The sequence below is a fragment of the Carassius auratus genome, chromosome 1 (assembly GCF_003368295.1).
Source record: "Carassius auratus strain Wakin chromosome 1, ASM336829v1, whole genome shotgun sequence".
NCBI lineage: Eukaryota > Metazoa > Chordata > Actinopteri > Cypriniformes > Cyprinidae > Carassius > Carassius auratus.
In genome coordinates this window covers 29,683,955-29,704,242 of record NC_039243.1, presented here as the reverse complement: position 1 = coordinate 29,704,242, position 20,288 = coordinate 29,683,955, and the positions used below count along the sequence as shown (strand labels likewise).

The window sequence follows — 20,288 nt, the reverse complement described above, 5'->3', positions numbered from 1 at the left end:
GTCTGCCTTTGAAAAGCAGATTTGATCCGCAAAAGACCATGTTGAGCATTATGGCTTCAGAAAATCATTAAACACATACCTAACATGAAATATATGAGGTAAGATAGATGGATGGATGGACAGACAGACAGATAGATAGATAGATTGGTTTGTTAGTTCAATATTTAAGGAACATGTTGCTAACAAAACTCTAGAAATAGCTGTCTCTGTCTTTCTCTGTCCCTCTCTCTCTGTCGTTCTCTGGGGGCATGTTCGTCTTCTTGCCTGCCCAGATGTCTTCAGCTATTTGTCAGCATTTCAACAGGTCCACTCCTTCTTCCCTCCTCCACTTTCACTCTTTTTTCCCTCCTTCCTTCTCTCTCTCTATCTCTCCCCTGTGAGGAATCGATCAGTGCTTTCAGGTCATTAACATGCGTCTCTGTCACTCTATCTTCTGCCTGATCGGCCCTCAATGTCAGCAGAGAGACACGAGAAGAGAGGAGGGAAAAAGAAACATTCAGATGAAAGAGTGAGGGATAAGAAGAGATAATGTAAAAGCCCAAAAGAGGACAGAGAGTTTGAAGGGAAAACGATGTAAAGAACAAGTGATAAACATACACTGGTGTGTTTTTAAACCCTCACCAGAGGCTCGTCTATGAATGTGTGTGCAATAAAATGAAGCACAGCTTTGGTTGCAGTTTTTAAATATAATTTGCTTTCTCTGCAGTCTAATAAAAGCCAGTCAATCGGATTAACTCTGGTGATCATGCCTTTTCTCCCCATAACTGTTCTTTTTATGGAGATCTTAACACTATAAACTTACTTAGAAACTTACTGTTATGACTAAATATGATTGTAGTTTTGGGGAAACTTTTGGAATAATTTTATATGCTCAACAGGTGACTGTAAAATTAAAAAAGCACTTAGATATCACTTTGACATACTGACTGTCTGTGTTAACCTTCCATTGCACAATGAGTAAAAACCAATGACAATAATAAAAAACCTCCTATTCATGTAAACATGTATTTTTTTTTTTTTTTTGACTGCAAGTGTTTCAAAAATAATTTAATTAACAGCATTCGTTTTGAAGCAGGTAATGATTTAAACGTTGGTTAAAATAATTATTAATTCAACACATACATAATGCTAGTAAATCCCAATAGAAATTGTCCAATCTTGGAGAATCTGAAATAGATCAAGCTCAATCAGGACATAAAAAATAAACACATAACTTATTCCGAGACATAATGCTTACTACATACGGTACGGACTTAAAGACATGAAGGTTTATTGTTTCCATGATGATGCATGGTAGGTTTTGAATTTTAATACAGTATTGAGCAATATAGTAACATAATCAATTCATTTCAAATACTAATACCAGAAATATGTTTATGTTTAATATTCTCTGCACAAGAATTATGTTTTGTGTTGGCTCAGTGACACACTCACCTTAACAATTTCAAAATAACACTTATCCTGCCCAAAGACCATAAACATTGCAAGTAATGTCTGAGTCCAAAATTAAGTTTAGAACGCAATGAGCAATCCAGTCATTCTGTGGTAGAATCTTTGTAAACACACTGTGCATAAACGATAACAGCATTCAATATGAAGGGGTGACTTATTATTTGTGCCCTTACTGTAGGTCTCACATGGGATGAAGAGGGTTACATACGTAGTAAGACTTATGATTCACATTTGTTAATGAGTCAACATTTCATTTCAAATGAATTGTATTTTATTTGGAGTTATTTAAATGTCTTTGTTGCCTAGGAGCAATTTGTGTGTTGGTGTAATGGTTATGAATGTAACAAAGGCTCGATTGGTATTCACATGTTTTTTATCATCTATTATTAAATATCTACCTTTTAGTATTTACTTAACATTTAATAAAATAAAAATGCAATTTTGCCTAATTGCAATTTTTCTGTTATGTAGCAAGTGTTTGACATTCAGCAATGGCATAGAGTTTGATTAATTTATTTTCATTGTCACATAGTTTTGCCTCCAGGAAAAGAAGTCCCTAAATATTACTTTTTTTTTTTTAATAAAACTCTCTAACATTATATCAATGAAGTCTATTTAATGCAAGAATATTAAACTTTTATTTAAACATTGCCTTCAGTTAAAGACAATTCTGCAAAAAGTCTTATGAAACGGTCCATTTATACTGCACACCTGTATTGAGCAAGTGAATTATACATCTCTCCATTACGTCTTAAGGGTACTGATTAAATTTCTGTGGAGCAAAAGTCAGTAGAATGCACTTTCCTTGAAGAAACCGTATCATTGTATGCTCTGATTACTTTGTCTGATTAGTCTCTCGGAGGATCAGAGCTAGTACGGGGTTACTAATTAGGCTGAAGCTGATTAATGAATTTAAATTACTACAGTTCATCCCAGGCATTTTTAGGTCAACCAAAGACAATAAGTTTAAAGCTGAGCTTAATTGCGTGTGGCCTCTGTTTGAAGTTGGTAAAAGATGTAGCTTCTTAAAGTGGAAATTAAGCTTTTGTGTGTGTGTGTGTGTGTGTGTTTTCTGGAAGATTCAAATTCCACTAATATCCAGATACAGCATCTGGATTAGTGCAGGCCACAGAAGTGTTGTCAGTTGTAATCTTGGCAGAAACACCCATTCCTATTGGCTGATGTTGGTATACACAGGTTTCAAATATTTGTTGATACATATGTGTGTGTGTGTGTGTGTGTTCCCTTATGCACTTTGGGTATGTAAGAGCAAATTAACAATTATGATATATATATATATATATATCTTTATAATATCTTTTTTTTTTTTTTTTTTTTTTTTGTCTACTGAAGGTTTGAAACTTTGTGATTACTTATTTTTAAAACAAAATATGCTGCTTGAGTAAATTATAATATTAGGATATTTATAAAAGTTTTCAACAGTACTCTTGTTAAGCTTCATAAAGACATGTGACAAATGCATCATGGCATACATTTCTACTCCGAATATGACACTGGATTACTGTCTAGATTTTCCCATGAAATTTTTTTCTATCAACATCCATTTATATATTTGACAGTTCAGGCAGTGTCAAGATAGAGGCGGATTAAATTATGTTGTATTGTTATAAAATGATATTAATTATAATAAGTTTCACAGACTGTTCAAACTTAACATGTGAAAATAGAGCTGCTGTGCTTTTTAAATCATTTGTTTTGACATCCATTGATTGGTGTTCCTCTTTAATAAGATCCCTCGATCACCCAGACACAACCTCCCTGTCATTCACACCTAGTGCAAAACTGTTGTGATAAATCCTGTACATGTGAAAGTTATGCACAATGTGCTAAGGTTCCAAGATTTACAATGTTTGCTTGTCATAAAACAACCTTCTTAACAAATAATCATAGGCCAAACACCTTTTATCTACCCATAATGTGGGTCCCAAAAGACTGTTTTTTAAACATGTAGTGCAAGCCTAACGGGTCAAACTTACAGTAAGCTCAAAACCAACATGAATATCATACTGGGGTAAAGCATGTGAAGGTTTTGGTGATAGTAAATGACAAAACACAGATTATTCAAAATAACACTGAATCTCCAAGCTGATGGGAAGCATCTGAACTATGATGCCATTATGAAGCTGCTTCTTTGGCTTATTAATGCATTAATGATTCATGCACACTCTTTTGAAGTATGCTCAGTAAATGTAAGGAATCGATTTAAGACAGAGCTGTTTAAAACCTTACTGTTCAATAATTAATTTAGCTCAGTTTGTTGCATTTTAATAATGAGGACCCTGACAGTGGATGGGAATGCAGACGAGCTGAAGAACTTCCAGTAACTTTTCCCATGTGTTTGTTGTTTGTGTTGCTATTTTAGATTTGTGTTCTGGAAGAGTTTTGCAATTTATGCGTGTGCCATGCATGTCACAGCGCTGTCTGTAAAAATCTCCTAGAATAGCTCTGTCTCTCTCTTTTTTCCTTCTGTCATCTATTTCAGGTTCTCTCTCTCCTCTCATCCTGTCATTCCCCTCCCATCTCTCCTGCACTCTAGTTTGGCGTTCTTATCCTATGATGTCAGATTCGCAACATCCCAGATTCCCACATCAATAATAAATGGGTTCCCACTCTTTCTTTTATTTGCATTCTTCCCTCTCACTCCTGCAACAGAATACGTCCCATCTAGATTTTGCAGGGTAAGATGAGGTACTATTTATTGTCACCTATACAAGAAAGCTTAGACAGAAGACAAGGGAAGATCTACTTTTTTTTCAAGGCATCATTAGATAAAACAAAAACTCTCATTGGACGAGTCTATGAGAGAAAACTACAAACATAAGGCTTTTTTTAATTGTTTTATATGTGTTTCATTGGCTGAAGATGCTTCTAGTCAGAAGTTAAGATGAGCTGAAGGTGAAGTGATCAATTTTAAATATTCAAGTAAAATATATAAATTATTTCTTACCTTTAATTGCATCGCTGTAATATGTTTATTAATTATTATATATCAATGTGTTATGTGATTTTGTTTACTGTATTTATTGAATTTATTTAAAATTGTATATTATATATTGTACATGTATATTAATCTAAATCACATAGAGTTTGACTGGGAATACAGTGTATGGTTGTATTATATATTTTAATAATTAAATACACTTAAAAATATTTATATTATATCTAAATGTATATTGTACAAATGATAGAAAAATTGGGTCAACCACATAAAAACAGCAAAAATGGTACTAGTTTTTCTTTAAAAAATACCAGTAATTAGTTTCAAACATTATAAATAATTATTAAGAAAATATAAAGCTTTTTAAAAATGTCATTTAAATTTAAATGACATGTAGGTCCTCTTATTAATGACAAAAAAACGTAAACAGAGCTGCAATAAACTAGATTTAATTCAAATATATTGCTGGAACAAATCAAATGTTTTGCCACAGAAGTCATAAAAACTTTAAATGTAACAAAAAATACTAACTGTAAAAAAACAAACAAAAGAAAACACACACACACACACACACACACACACACACACACACATATATATATATATATATATGTATATATATATATATATATATATATATATATATATATATATATATATATATATATATATATATATAAAGGTTGTAAACAGATTATTGGAATGAATTTTACAAGAAAATACTATTTAAGTTTTTCTACTTCAGAATTTCACATTTAGTTCAATGTGTTACTTGCCATTTCTTTGTAATTGTTTGTAAAATGCACTTATAATTTGTGTAAAATAGGGCATTTGCCTTATGTTTAAATACAGATGAATATTTCCTGTTTATATGATCACATGAAAAAAACATGTATAGATACCTGGATGCAAGAGTTGGGTAAACGTCCTCCCAGGTTCATGTTACCCACTCTGCCTTACCTTTCTTTCTGCGTTCAGAGCCTCGAGACTTCAAACATCAGGCCGAATCTCCCGAGAGACACATAACACACTCCATTCCTTATTGAGAAAGGCATCTCACCAAAAGCCTCAGTTTTAGTAATATCACATTACGACATGAACATTGAATTAGATGACAGTCGCTTGTGAGGGCAGATCATTTTAAATTAATGAGTGCTCGATCAGAATGCCACTTTATTAGGTTAAGATGTGAAACGCACATTGACTGGTGCGCCATCACGTGGGTGAGCTGATTGGATTATCAGGACGCGAGTACCTTGCTGATTTTGTTGCAGTTGTTTAGTTAGATGTAAATGGAATTAATTACCAAAATGTCATCAGGGATAACTGGCACACTCTCACTGGAGGATAAAATCAAATATATTACACCTGTCTCCTGGGTGCTGTCCGTGTGTGTCTGCCTGTTTGCCGGAGTGTGTGTCAGCATATCTTCCCGAGCTCTGTGAGTAATGACTTGATGACACCGTCTAAGTCAGCCAGCACGCCCCTTCCTGCCTTCCGCGATATTACCATATATCCTGCAAAACAGTGACACACACGCTCACACTCGCTGTCAGTCGTCAGACAGATATTGATTGTATTTGCATGGTGTCTTAGGCTAGAAATATATGAGACTGTTTTATTGGAACTGCTGCAATGAGGCACCTGCCAAACCCAAATGTCATTACTCATCATGGAAAGATCGATCACATCCTTATACACAGACCATGCACAGATATACTACTGCATAATGTTAATTTAAAGAGTTCATTATTGTGATGTGTATTATGCTTGATTGATGTACAATGGAAATGTATAATACAATGCAGTCTTTAGATTCTAATGTTTGACGTTTTCATCTTCCAGGCTCTTCTGGAAACACAGAACATGTTGAGGGCGTACATCTCTAACTTCACCTTTAACCTAGGATTTTCTGGGAAATTTTTCCATACAGGTAACTGTGTGTGTTTTTAATTGATTTGTTGTAATATGCCTGATTACGTTGCTTTAAAAATAATTCTATAATGTTCTGATTGGTATGGTAACAGAACTCTGCCATAGCAACTCTGAAGTTTCTCATGTTAGAGTTTACATGTTCTATTTTTGAAGTGTGTGTGAGTGTGTTTGTGTGGAGAGCTAAATTAAGTTTATATTATTGTCACTGATTAGTTTTGCTAATTTTTGCTTATTCTGGTCAAAAACCAGACAGGTTGAGACCGGTTTTATTTTATTTCTGTTACTATTATAGTTTTTGTTTATATTAAGAATTTTATAAGAAATCTATATATTTTGTTTTCATTTAGATTTTAGTTAATACATTATTTAATTAATTAATTCATTAATAATTTTGGTGTTTATATATATTTAGTTTATGTTTTATTATTAGTACTGCAACTTAAACTTAATGAAAATGAGAAATGTTGCCATGTCAGTTAGCTGAAATAACATGTAGGTGTATTAATATATATTCATTTCTCAATTAATTTATCTTTTATTTTAAGTTATGAAAGTGTGTTTTTTTATGGTTTTAGTTAGATCACCCAAACGTTGTGGGTTTTTATATATGTTTGTTAAGACTTTATGATATGTATAATGTTTGCTATGTATAAAGTTTGCTGCAGACCCAGACTTTCAATCTTGAAATATGAAATAATAATTTGTTTACTATATATATATGTGTGTGTGTGTGTGTGTGTGTGTGTGTGTGTGTGTGTGTGTTTGATGTGGGGGAAAATCTAGGTAAATAAATGGCATAATTAAAAAAAATATATATATATCTTTAGCAAAACGATGGAGTCATCCATTTTTGTCCAATTTGATATTTCCCTCACCATCATTTCCACCACAAAATGCTGTTAAACAAAATCAATACTTGAGCTGCAGTGGAAATGATGCTGTAATGGAAATAACATTTGTTGTTCCATGATGTCGTTTTGGGAACATACGTTTTTTTGGGGTATTTAAGAATGTTTATTTTCTAAAATTACACACCCCCCTCATCATCCCCTCAACCAAAAAAAAAAAAAAACTATTTGCGAATGATGTAATGTTTGTTTGTGTAGGTACGCAGGAGGAAGATGACGGAGATGATCTGTTGTTGAAATATGTCGATGAGTTCTGGTGGTTTCCTCATATGTGGAGTCATATGCAGCCTCATCTCTTCCACAATGAATCCTCTCTAACGGAGCAAATGATCCTGAACAAAGACTTTGCTTTGGTGAGAAACCCAAAACACAATCACTGAACAAAACCATCATCCAGGTATTATCATATCCAGCGAAAAACTCCTTCAGCTGAGGAACCATTAGCCCGGCAGCGAGTCGTGTCATTTACAGTGAGAAAATGAACACTAATTATGCGTGTTTCACAGGTGCTTCGAGACTTCAGTTGTTCCTCAAATAGAGAAGTGCCTCTTATGATTTTGACAGAATCATGGAAACCCACACATGAATGGAGGAGAGTGTGAGTGTGTGCGTGTGTGCGTGTGTGTGTGTGTGTGTGTGTGTGTGTGTGTGTGCTCTCATTTAGTTATCTCTCGGTAACACTCCTGCATTTATTTGTCCCCCTTTTTCTGTGAAGCTGCACTCTCATGTCACACTCAAAGACACTTTTCTAGCAGGATGTAATACTCTGACACATATATTTACCCTTCGTGTATTTCAGAGTGATACGCATACTGTAAATTGATGCAAGCGACCCAAGTGCATATCCGGCTCATTCCATTTCCTGATCCTTTTCACTCTTCTGCTATTTATCATTCCCTGACTGACTTTCCCTATCTATAACATGGATAAGATTTTTATAATGTATATAATATATATAAAAAATCAGGAATTCTCTACTAAGACATGACAAAAACATTCAGATACCTGAGAGAATTTGAAGGAAAAAACAATCTAGCTGTGTGCTGGCACAAGATGGCATGATCGTTGGCATTGCTCATTGTCACACTGCCTGTTTTATTTAGTTATGAGCTGTTTGGAAGCCAAACACTGCAGCTGAACCGTTAGAGAGGATTTCTGCACAACCCACTGAACAAGTAAATTGTCACGCAAGTAAACTACCAATCACACTCGTGCACTTGCGGTGAACTTTAGTCTTTTGCTGCTTTTTGCTCTCGGAATTACACTTTGTATTAAAGGAATAGTGCACCCAGAAATGTACATTTATTCACTCTCACTCCCATCCAAGATGTATCCATAATTGTTGTTTTAATGATATGTGAGCTGACATTATCGAGAGGATGTTTCTTACTTACACTTACATTCACTGCATGATGAAGCCTATTAGAATGCAGTTAAAATGTGCCTATAATTCAAGTTATAAAGGCAAAAAATATCCATGTATAGCCTTGTGTTTTATATTTATATATTTATATGGTTTAGTAATATCATACATGCAACATTGCAGTTTTCCTGAGTATCAGTGCATGAGTGCAATCGCAAATAAGATTGATTGAATACGACAGTTCAAAAACAAGAACAATTATATTGAGTGAATTACATATTTGACACAAAGTTGTCTGTTTTTTTCTGTTTCATCATTGAAAACAAAACTGGAGCAGAGCACTTGTGCATCCCAGAGCGACATTGCAGTGCTTCGTTTTCGAATTAATCTGATTTTGAACAAATCATTTGAGTAAATGATTCAACGATCCATTCATGAAGCACTTGTTTCAGTTCTGAAAGAATCAGTTGTTTTGAACAAATTGCAATTGTTTTGATTCAATGGATCACTCAGTAAGACAGGCACTTGCCGCCACCTACTGGTGCTTTTAGTGTCAAATTTATTTATCCATAAAAATACACTCAGCAAAATATTGTATATCATTATCAAAAAAAATCCCAAAACATATTTAGATATAATTTTTTGTAAATATATCACGCACACCCAATATAAAGCAACTTATTGTAGATGGTTGTATACTCACTAGCTGTCTCTGACTACTTTCTCTGTATTATTGTTAGGTTGTGTATTAGCATCACTGTCACTTGGCAGTTTGAATATTAGAAATACAGCCGTGTGATGTGAAGAGCAGAGAGAGTGATAAACTACAGATCGTAAAGTGCCCCTGCTGGAAGTCACAAACACAGTCTCTGTCTGAAAACAGAACCGCCAGCTAAATCCGCATTTGAGTCATGCGCTATACAGCTTAAACAGTTTAACTAATAGTTTTTTATGCAAGTGCAGTTTGCATTCAAATGTGACTAAAATGTAATTTTATCAAGGATTTTTTGAAAACAATAGTGTTTTTTTTCTACTTATAAAACTACTGATTGATTTATCCATATAACTATTCTCTTTGTTGTTTATCTTTATCTATAAAGAGGGCTTTATATTACAGGAAACTTTAAATGGCTTTTAATGTGTAAACTGAGAAATTAAATAAAACAAAAACAATACATCACAGTTTCTGTATCACATTGTTTGCTTTAGATCTGTGGCAATAATAATACACAAAGCATGATACAGTTTTAAAGTAGTGTCCCCAACACTGGTGTTTATTGCTCTTTCTCTCTGTGTGTGTGTGTGTGTGTGTGTGTGTGCATCAGGTTTTGCCTGCATTATGTGGTCCAAATGTCCCCACAAGGATAGTAAAACCTGAAATTAACTACATTTTGGGGAGCAACCAACAGTCCCTACAAAGAAAACAGCTCAATAAATATAGTAAATAATGTCTTAATCAAGATTTAAATATGCAGAAAGGATTATGTGATGTTTAGGAAATAGAAAATATAATTAGCTCAGTATACAAAATAGATAGAAAGACTACACCATGATAGAAAACAAATATGTGTATGCGTGTGAGCTTTATCTCTTAAAGGTCACCTGAAAGTGCCTTGAAATATACGCAGAATTATTCTATGTGGTGACATACTTTAAACTGAAACAGGAAAAGAGGTAAGAAACTCTTAGTAAAATAAAATAGTGCTCATAATCATGCTGAGGCTGTGTAGTTGTAAAAGTTTTTTAATATATGCCGACTCGCACATGTGATCCGCTCTGTGCGATCTTGTCTCTGGTTCGGAGCCAAAGTCCCGATTAGACTGTGTGCGCTGATGTGGTTTGCTTGAAACAACGTTAAACCAGACCTCGTTTGCACCAAACGAAAGCATATTTACACTGTCTGTCACCTACAGTGTGCACTACGAGTCATTCACTGTACAGGAAATACTACACTGTGAACAAGTGACCGATCTAGCCCCGCTTCAGTGTCTATCTATAGTGCAGGGGGCGGGCACTTCGGATTCTAGAGAGCATTTGATTGGTCAGAACATTTGATGAGAAGATGAAGTACGATGTGATTTCACACAACTTCCGTTTTGGCGGAAGTGATGAACTGAATGCTTATATTTTCTAAATGCAAATGTTGTTGCTGTTTTGGAGCACACTACCTTGTAGATAACCTTAAGACTAACATATTGATACTATTGATTTTTATTTCATGGGCAACGCAATTGAAGTAGCGACTTATCCTTTTTTTTCATATTGTGACGTGCATCTGAGTGAAACAGATTATTGAAAAGAAAAATGTAGGACGGGTTCTTGCTTCAGTTCTTCGATTGTTGAATGGATGTAGACAGGCTTAATGTGTAGATTAAAAAAATTCAATAAAATCAACATATGCATGGACGAATAATTCACAATAAGATAAACATGCATTTTATGCTGATACATTTTAATAAATTTTTAATACTTTTAATACATGTTCCTCTCAGAGCTGCACACTTCAAACATTTCCCAGAAAAATCTCCTACATGAGCGACCAAGGTCAAGCAGTTAGCATGCGCTTGACTCCGGGTGCTGAGTTAAACAGACTAGTGTCTGTCAGCTCAGAGGGCAGAGACTGTGAGAGTCGAGCTGACAGAGAATTTGAATGGGCCACAAGCAGAAGTTTGATCATCTAGAGAAGACAGCTTTGATTTGCCTTTATTGGTTTGGGGGTTGGATTAAATCAGACACATGAGAGAATGGATAATGTGGTGTGTGTGTGTGTGTGTGTGTGTGTGTGTGTGTGTGTGTGTGTGTGTGTGTGTGTGTGTGTGTGTGTGTGTGTGTGTGTGTGTGTGTGTGTGTGTGTGTGTGTGTGTGTGCATGCACATTCTCTTGAGGGAAACTCCATGGATTACTGGATCCTCACGATAAGGAAGTCAAATCTGAGAATTCACCTCAAAATACATTTATCGATTCAGCTGTTCTTTAGATGTCTGTTATCTGGGCCTATATGATTTTAATTAGTTAGCTCAGAGGAATTGAAAAATTAAAAGTGATTTTTTATTTTATTTTATAAAGATTTCAAGCTCTGTGTAACTCTGAAGATAAGTGTCAATGAGTGCACCAGCTATAAAAATGTATATGCATCTGTCTGGGAAATGGGATTGTTGGTCATTTTGTCTATCCAAGCATTTATCCAAGCAGATAAATTAACTCCGTACTAATTGAGTAGTAAATGTTAGTCTATGTGCATCACAGTGTTCTAATCAGGCGTGACGCGCAACAAGCTTTTGCTTAAGTGCAAGAAAGGTTTTGTGCCATAACCAGCAACAATCTATAGCACATATTATAATGATTTCAGCTTTGCCATCACTAAAATAAATAGATTTAAATGAGTACTTCAGTACTTGATTACTTGTGCATGTGTGTTTATGAAACATTCTAATATGCTTGTGTATGTGCATGATATTCAACTATAAGTATATTTATTTGTGTGTGTTTCTCATTACAGGAGCATGGTATTCCAGTAGATCAGGGATATGCCGTGGCACCTCATCATTCTGGTGTGTATCCAGTCCATATTCAGCTTTATGAGGCTTGGAAGAAAGCATGGGGCATACGAATGACCAGCACTGAGGAATACCCACACCTCAAACCTGCACGCCACCGCAAGGGATTCATTCATAACGACATCATGGTACGGTTCAACACATCTTTACACCATACAAAAATCTTTTAAGTTTTTGATGTAGAATAAAATGCATTTTTCCTGGGATCAGTATCACAGGAAACAATACATCAGGTACTTGAAAGACTAGTATCACACAATATTTATATCAGAAACTGTAATTGTTTAATATTTAATAATTGATTTCTTCCAAATTGATTTTGTACAAGATCCCTCCTCAATGCCTGATTAAAAACGTAGTGTGTTATTATAATCTTTATTTCTGACTAACCAAAATATCTTTTCTTAACCTATTAGTGCCATGCCAGCAGGTTGAGCTGTCAATAACAAGCTTACTTAACATACACAGAATCAATTAATGTGGGCGGGCTGCATTTCATGCTTTGCAGGAGGTTGTATAGATTTGTAATCTGCCAGAGGTTGCTACGCAGGTAGTGTAGTGAAAATGCAGTGAGACTTGACTAAAAGAGACTGCCAAAATACAAGCAACAGCTAGCATAGCAAATCAATGAAACACACACACACACACTCCAAAAGAATTAATGATGACACACTGGGACTGAGATGAAATAGCCCATAGTGCATTAACCATAGCCAAAGCACAGATTTTGCATAGATGTCCCCAGCCGCAGCTTTGAATCAGTTTTTTAAATAGCTTTTTGCTGTCTCTGTCTCTCATTTCTGGTTAAAGGCCTCAATGATTATCTGAAGATTTCATTTAAAGGGATAGCTCACCCTGAAATGAAATTTCTGAAATAAATCATTTACTCACCTTTATGTAATGTAACCCAGATGGCTTTCTCTCCTATGTGAAACACAAATAGAGATGTTTTATTTCACTTTCAAAAATTATTATTGTTATTTTTTAGATTAATATTTTATTTTGAGTTCCACAAAAGAAAGTTTTATAATGGGTAAAAAAAATGTCTTCCTGTTTTCCGGTTCCTTTAATTAAGATACATTTATAAATAGAGCTTATTTTGAAATAACCCCTAATCATATATGACAACATGTCTTGAAGTCATTAGATTTTTCTTACCCAATTGCCAAATTGATTTTGTTGAGGTCAAAGCATAAACCTATCTACATTTTGTTAGATATATGCTTCCAGTAAGAAAAGCAATTTGCCAACTTTTAATCTTTTTTGCAATTTTAGAGAATTGGATTGTTTTAAGCTGTTTAGATATTTTACTGAAAAAAAAAACACAACTCTCATGAAACAGCAGCAATTAATGCACTCTTTATTTGGTTTTATGAATACTTGTGCCTTGTTTGTGAAGTTCAGACAAACAAATTAGAGTACTCTCTTTTGTTAGAGCATCAACACACTACAACATGTCCCTTTTTGTTCTTTCTAGTGAATTAGAGAGCTGTCATATTTTCTCATTCACAATACAAAAGAACAAATGTTGGCAGGCCTAGTCAAGTCAGTTTTTTTTTCAGTATATTTTTTTTACATGCACTTTAGATGTCATCATCATCTCTTGCTTTTTAAGAGCGTTTTGAATCTAGCTAAAGACAGATGTTTTGCAGCAGGTGTTCATGAGCCCAGATCTGTCTTTTTATTTAGTGCATGCACCAAAACAGTTTTGGGTCAGTCGTTCGGACACCTGCGACCTAACTACTAGCATAACAGGTCTCAGATCAGAGATCCAGAGTACTGAATCCTGATGAGTATGGATCCGTGGAGCTATGAAGCATGTCAGACTGTTACAGTTCGGTCTGGCTCCGCAATACAGAAAGTCAACATTGCCCCATAGAACTGACTGCTCCTTTCACAAACCACAATAATATACTGACAGGGCAAGTTACATTCAGTGAGAAGAAAGAAGAGGGAAGGTGGGTGGAAGGATGCATGAATAGAGTTTCATAAATTCTCCAGACATGCTGGTTTGACAGAAAGTTTAGTGTGTTTGCACTAGAATTGAATTTTAGTTTTTTTTTAGATTCAAATATTAAATCAAGACCAAATGCGTGCAATACAAGTTTTCTATGCCCGTCAAGTGTATGTAGTTTCAGCAAAGGCACGAGTTTAGTTGAACACGCGTGCCACACAATAAAACAGAGAGAGATGTTAAAGGGGGAAAGGCAATTAAGTTTAAGGTAGATGGAAAGATTGGAGAGGGTCCCAAAGATCTGTTCCAGTTCAATAAAGCAGTCCGAAAACAAGCACATGGGTGATGAAAGCTCTTATCAGTGCATTAGAGCCCAGTGTGTTTGTGGGTGTGTTAATGTAATAGATTTAGCTGTTTTAGCAGTTTGCTGGAGGAGTCTAGCTGACTCTCTGATTTACACACTGTTACACTGTTGAGAAGTGTACTGTGTTGGTCCTTATAAATGTACTAGCACCTCTCAACCTGCCCCTCTCTCTGTCCGTCATGCACAGAGCAAGTATGTGGGACATGCACTTTACTGTTCAGAAGTGTGTGGTTGGAAAGATTTTCTGAAAAAAAAAATCAGAGAAAAAAAAAAGTTTTTGAAAGTGCTCACACGGGCTGCATTTAGTTGGTCAAAATACAGTAAAAATTGTCAAATATCATTACAAATTAAGATTTTCTTTAAAATATTTTAAAAATTAATTTATTTCTGTGATGCAAAGCTGAACCTTCAGCATCATTACTCCAGTCTTCAGTGTATGAAGACTGGAGTATGTGTAGAAATTCACATTGTAGAGTGGCCTTTTATTGTGGCCAGTCTAAGGCACAGCTGTGCAATAATCATTCTGTCTTACCAGCATCTTGATGTGCCACACCTGTGAGGTGGATGGATTATCTCGGCCAAGGAGAAGTGCTCACTAACACAGATTTAGACAGATTTCTCAACAATATTTGAGAGAAATAGGCCTTTTGTGTTGAGAGAAAAAGTCTTGAATCTTTGAGTTCAGCTCATGAAAAATGGGGGCAAAAAAATGGGTTGTGGGTTCAGATATTAAAGGAAAAGTTAATTAAAAATGTAACCTTTGTTGTTTAGTCACCTTCAAGTTCCAAGCCAAATATATTTTCTTTCTTCATTAAAATACAGGAGGAATTCTGAAGAATGAATGTCTGTCTTTTCTACAATTATACTGAATGGCAACTGGCAACTTTCAAAGCCTCAAAAAGTCTAGTTTCCAATCTGTTCATCACAAAAAACTATTTCATAACTTTTCTATTTAGAATATAAAACACAAGGAATTTCACAGACTACTTTTATGATATTTGTGTGGCGTTATATTGAAACCCGAAAGCTTCAGTCCACATAGACATTACATTGAAAAGAGTGGCTGTTTTGTCGAAACACATGTATATAATGTGTTTTACTGTGACTGGACGAGTATGCTAGAGAAAAGGAGACAGCAGTTTTTGTGTTGTTGTCAAGCAGTAATTTTGTCACATTGAGTCACAGTATATTTTTTTTATATTCTCTTTCTCTTTTATTCTTATCTGTCTTTGCCTGTTTGCCACATATTTTATTGAAGCATTCAGCTTTTTCCCACTGAGACATGATCCTGTTTTCTTTGACTGATTTAGACAGAGAGCGAATGGATGAATATATATGAAGTTGTCTCCACACAACGGCGGAATAAATATACATTGATATGAGACCTAATAAAATGTCACGTGTAGAACTGAAACGGGGCAGTATTACATGATGAACGACAGAGAAGTTTATCAATCCAGCATTAGAAGATTCATAATGAGGTTTCATTAGCAAATGCAGAGTTTGTCTTGCACTGTATTGACTGCAAATCTTTGTTGTCCTAAACTGTGTGTGTGTGTGTGTGTGTGTGAGCAGGTGTTGCCCCGTCAGACATGCGGCTTATTCACACACACCATCTTCTATAAAGAGTATCCAGGAGGCCCTAAAGAACTGGACAAAAGCATACGAGGAGGAGAGCTGTTTCTGACCGTCCTGCTCAACCCTGTGAGTATAAATCACACAGACGCTCGCTCACACACTGCTACTCCCTGTCGTCTCCGCTCATTTCATTCTATCAGCCTGTTGTATTGTTTTTCTCTGTCTTATTCTGTCCTCATGCCCCCCTCCTCTCTCTCTCAGGGTTTCCATGTTAGTGTTGCTTATAGATTTGTTCTCCCAGCATGAATCACTGTTCTTATGCTGAAACTCTGCTCTGCTTGAATCAGCAGCGAAATGAACAACAAGAGCGTGTGTACAGTCGTGTATATGTGCTGTGTGTTTCTACATTAATTCAGTGCTCCTCAACTAGTGGGTTGCGGCCCAAAATTGAGTCACAGAACTATCCTGATAGGGTCATGAACTGCAGGAAATACAAAATAATGCATAAAACAATACATAGAGGTTATGAAATTTTAAAAGGGAAAAATGTTCCCATGTATTTTGCTATAGATGTCAAAGGTTGTGCATCCAATTTTTCCAATTTTTAAAGTCCATTGTAGTCTATTACAAGTCATTTTTGTAAAAGAAATAAAGCTGAAATTTAGCAATGTTGTAACTAACTAAAATATTTGTAAAGGGCTAGTTTACCCAAAAATGACTGTCATAAAATCCATGATGTAGTTGACTTAATTTCTTGAGTAGAACAGTAAAGAAGATTTTTAGCTCAAATCGTGCTCCTTGGTGATTCAAAATTAATACACTTGCAGATATAATGAGGTCTTATGAAGTGAAATATTCGGTCTGTGCAAGAAACTGAACATTATTTACAACATTACTACTACTACCTGTAATCCAGAGCATCAGGCAATTAATTTTAACCAATACATTTTGGTGGACTTGATCCAGTTCACCAAATCAGACTAAACCATCTGTTGATGAAGATGAGTTTATTCTCTTTATATGCTTTAGACATCCACTAAACACATTATTATTGGGTGCTTTATTAATATATATGTATATGTTATGTAAACAAACTAGTGAGTTGAAAAAAAGAACCAGTTTGCAGTTTTGCCAGAGGCTCTGGATTACAGGTAATAATGTTATAAATAATGTTCAGTTTCTTGCAAAGACCGATTGTTTCACTTCATAAGACCTCAATATATCGTCAGGAGCCACTGGGATTCATTTTGTGTTGCATGATATGCTTTTTTGACTCTCAAAGTGACAGTAGCTGATGAATTGAATCTTATGAATCACCAAGGACCATGATTTTGGCTAAAAATCTTCTTCTAAATCTTCTAAAAAACTACTGTTGTACTCAAGAGTACAGTCAACTACATCATGGATGACCTCAGGGTGACTAAATTAATAGCACATTTTCATTTTTGGGTGTACTGTTCCTCTAAAGTTGATGTACTAAAATTGCAAATACTAAAACTAAAAAAAAAAGAAACTCTAAATGGAAATATGTATAAACAGTACTTTATAAATGCTGCTAAAATAGCACTGGTTGAGTTGCTACTGGATGGCTAATGTAAAATGTAGAGCATTAATGGATACTGTAGATGGGCTGATGAATAGATGCTGTATGTATTGTGGACATGCTCGCATTAACATCCTGTGCATTCTTCATGGGTATGAGGTATGAAAATTTGATGTTTAAAGAGTCTCTGCTTGTTTGTTTGTGTGAAAGAAGCATCAGAGTGAACCTTCTCCTGTGGCTAAAGGCCATTACTGACTGTTGACTCATTCCCATGGTACAGCACTGACCTGAAAAACAAGCTGAATGTAATCAGAGATTGTGTGTGTCCTCATGTTCGCACAGATCCTGATCATCTGTAATGCCAGCAATAACAAACAACCAACAGAGACGGGGGGGGGTGAACATAGGGAGATACAGAGGTGTGAAGATATAGTATATTGTAGGCAGTGTGTGTGGGATGAGATTGTTCCCTTCACACTTACCTTGCCAAAGCCAACTATGTGTGATGGTGTGTTAATAGTGTGTTAACTGTTTGTCTGGATAAAAGAAGAACCGATGAGAAAGAGATATTGGCAATCATTTATATTCTTTGTATAGTGGATGTTATTTAATTGTGTTTTTAATTTATATTTTATATTAATTATATTCATATATTTGATTGTAATTATTATATATTTTATTATTATTATTATTATGCACATTACCAGTAACATGATCACACATCTGTCTTTCTACATCAAACTCAAAGTCATCACATACATATATTAATCTGACCGTAGGCTCTCTGATTTATTTATCACAGCCACATTCTTCTGTGTTAAGATGAATCACTGTTAACACGAAGACACAGCACTACTTATTAATGACACTCTTCTCTTCTCTTCTCTTCTCTTCTCTTCTCTTCTCTTCTCTTCTCTTCTCTTCTCTTCTCTTCTCTTCTCTTCTAGCATCGATTAAACATTTTATGGCAGTGATAAAAATGTTATTAAATAGAAAGAAAAAAAAAACATTGGTAAAACATTGATTGAAAAAGGAAAAAAATTCCACCAGACTCTCTTGTGTTCTCTTTGTCTTCCTATCCAGAGGGCTTTAAGGGAAACTCATTTATCTGCCCATTCATTATTGAGGTCCTGAAACGAGGCATGTGTGTGTGTGGTGTGCTTGAGAGCATGAGGTTAACAGAGCATAAGATCGGTTACAGTGGGGAGAACACAGTGTTTTTGACACTCCATTTTACCTCATTTATGCCCTTCCCTGAAAACAGGACAGTATGCATGGGGCATCTTTTATAGGGATATCTTAAACAAAAATGTGCATTCTGCCATTGCTTGCTCACCATTATGTTGTATCAAACCCATATATGTTTCTATATATATATATATATATATATATATATATATATATATATATATATATATATATATATATATATATATATATATATATGAGGTATATAATTTAATTAGCATACAAAAAAACCATATGCATTGCAATCCTTTAATTTTTAATATTTGACATGTTTGTGTGCTGCTATGCTTCCCTGTGTTTAATAAGCAGCGTGTACGCTCTTTAAATAACAAAGAAAAAACATTGCGCCAGACTTTAGACCAGGTTTGAGTTGGTCTATGGCGCAGTCTATTTTCAGCTTTCATGTGCCTGAACACACCTCTTTTTTAGACCAGCACGCCCATGGGCGCACAAATGAGCGCAAATGCATTTGCTAATTAAACGACGTGGTACTGGATGGGAAACTTTGAATGGTGCCGGATTGAAACTAGCAAACACACTTGCGCTGCGCCTTGCGACGCATTTCACCGGGTGTATTATAGGGCCCATGGTCTCTCAAGCTTTTATTTTGGCCAAAGGCTGCAGGGTGAACTTTAAAGGTGTGCTGTATTAGATTTTTTTTTTTTTTTGACTGTACCAAAGCAAAAAAAAATACCATAATGTGTTTGCAGATATTTAGGATAAAGGCTAAGTTCACATACTTGTTTCTCTGAAGAACAGTGCTTCAGCCAGTGGTTCTACTGTGAAATGCTCATTCTGTGACGGAAAGTCTGTTTTTGTTTTGGTCTGTGTGATTTCACCCACTGCCAGTTTAACCAATAGTATTTCAACACCCCGGGTTGCCAGTTGGTTGAAAACACAACCTATTGCAGACATTGATGCCAGCAAACGAACTGGGTCAGAGGTCGCAGATTCTAGCTGACCTATAAAGTTTTTGTCAACCATCTAAAAATCTCTGTGAGCAGAAGAATATTAAAATACAGATAAATCAACTCAGTGTAAGGCTCGTTGTCTAACATCTTTGGTTTTGCTTGCATCTGGCAACCTGTGAGTGCCGAGTCTGAGGAGGTAAAGAAACAACTCTCTCCAATATTTTTATTTGACTGCAGTACCCATTACAACCTCTAGCTGTTAATATTACAGTACATACTGCAGTTTCTGTGACAACAGGTTTACAAACACTTCCAAAATCACATTAAACTCAAGGCACATGCAGGGATGGAGTTCGCTGCAATTATTGTGAAAATGTTTTGTGTGTAAAGGCCAGATCATGAGCTGTTCATGTGTAAATGAACACAGTGCCTCACTTTACTTTGAAACACACAGAGATACAGACTATACTTATTTAATTAAATCAAAGCCTTTTGGATTTGATACATACACAATAA

General features: G+C 35.3%; 1 protein-coding gene across 1 annotated transcript in view; it reads left to right on the top strand.

Moving 5' to 3' along the window:
• Nucleotides 1-20,288, top strand: part of LOC113106871 (bifunctional heparan sulfate N-deacetylase/N-sulfotransferase 4) — a 45,048-nt gene that overhangs the window by 10,212 nt on the left and 14,548 nt on the right. The window contains exons 3-6 of the mRNA XM_026268888.1: nucleotides 6,257-6,344; nucleotides 7,453-7,607; nucleotides 12,117-12,302; nucleotides 16,068-16,196. Of these exons, the coding sequence (XP_026124673.1) occupies nucleotides 6,257-6,344; nucleotides 7,453-7,607; nucleotides 12,117-12,302; nucleotides 16,068-16,196 (558 nt within the window). The remainder of the gene's footprint in view (nucleotides 1-6,256; nucleotides 6,345-7,452; nucleotides 7,608-12,116; nucleotides 12,303-16,067; nucleotides 16,197-20,288) is intronic.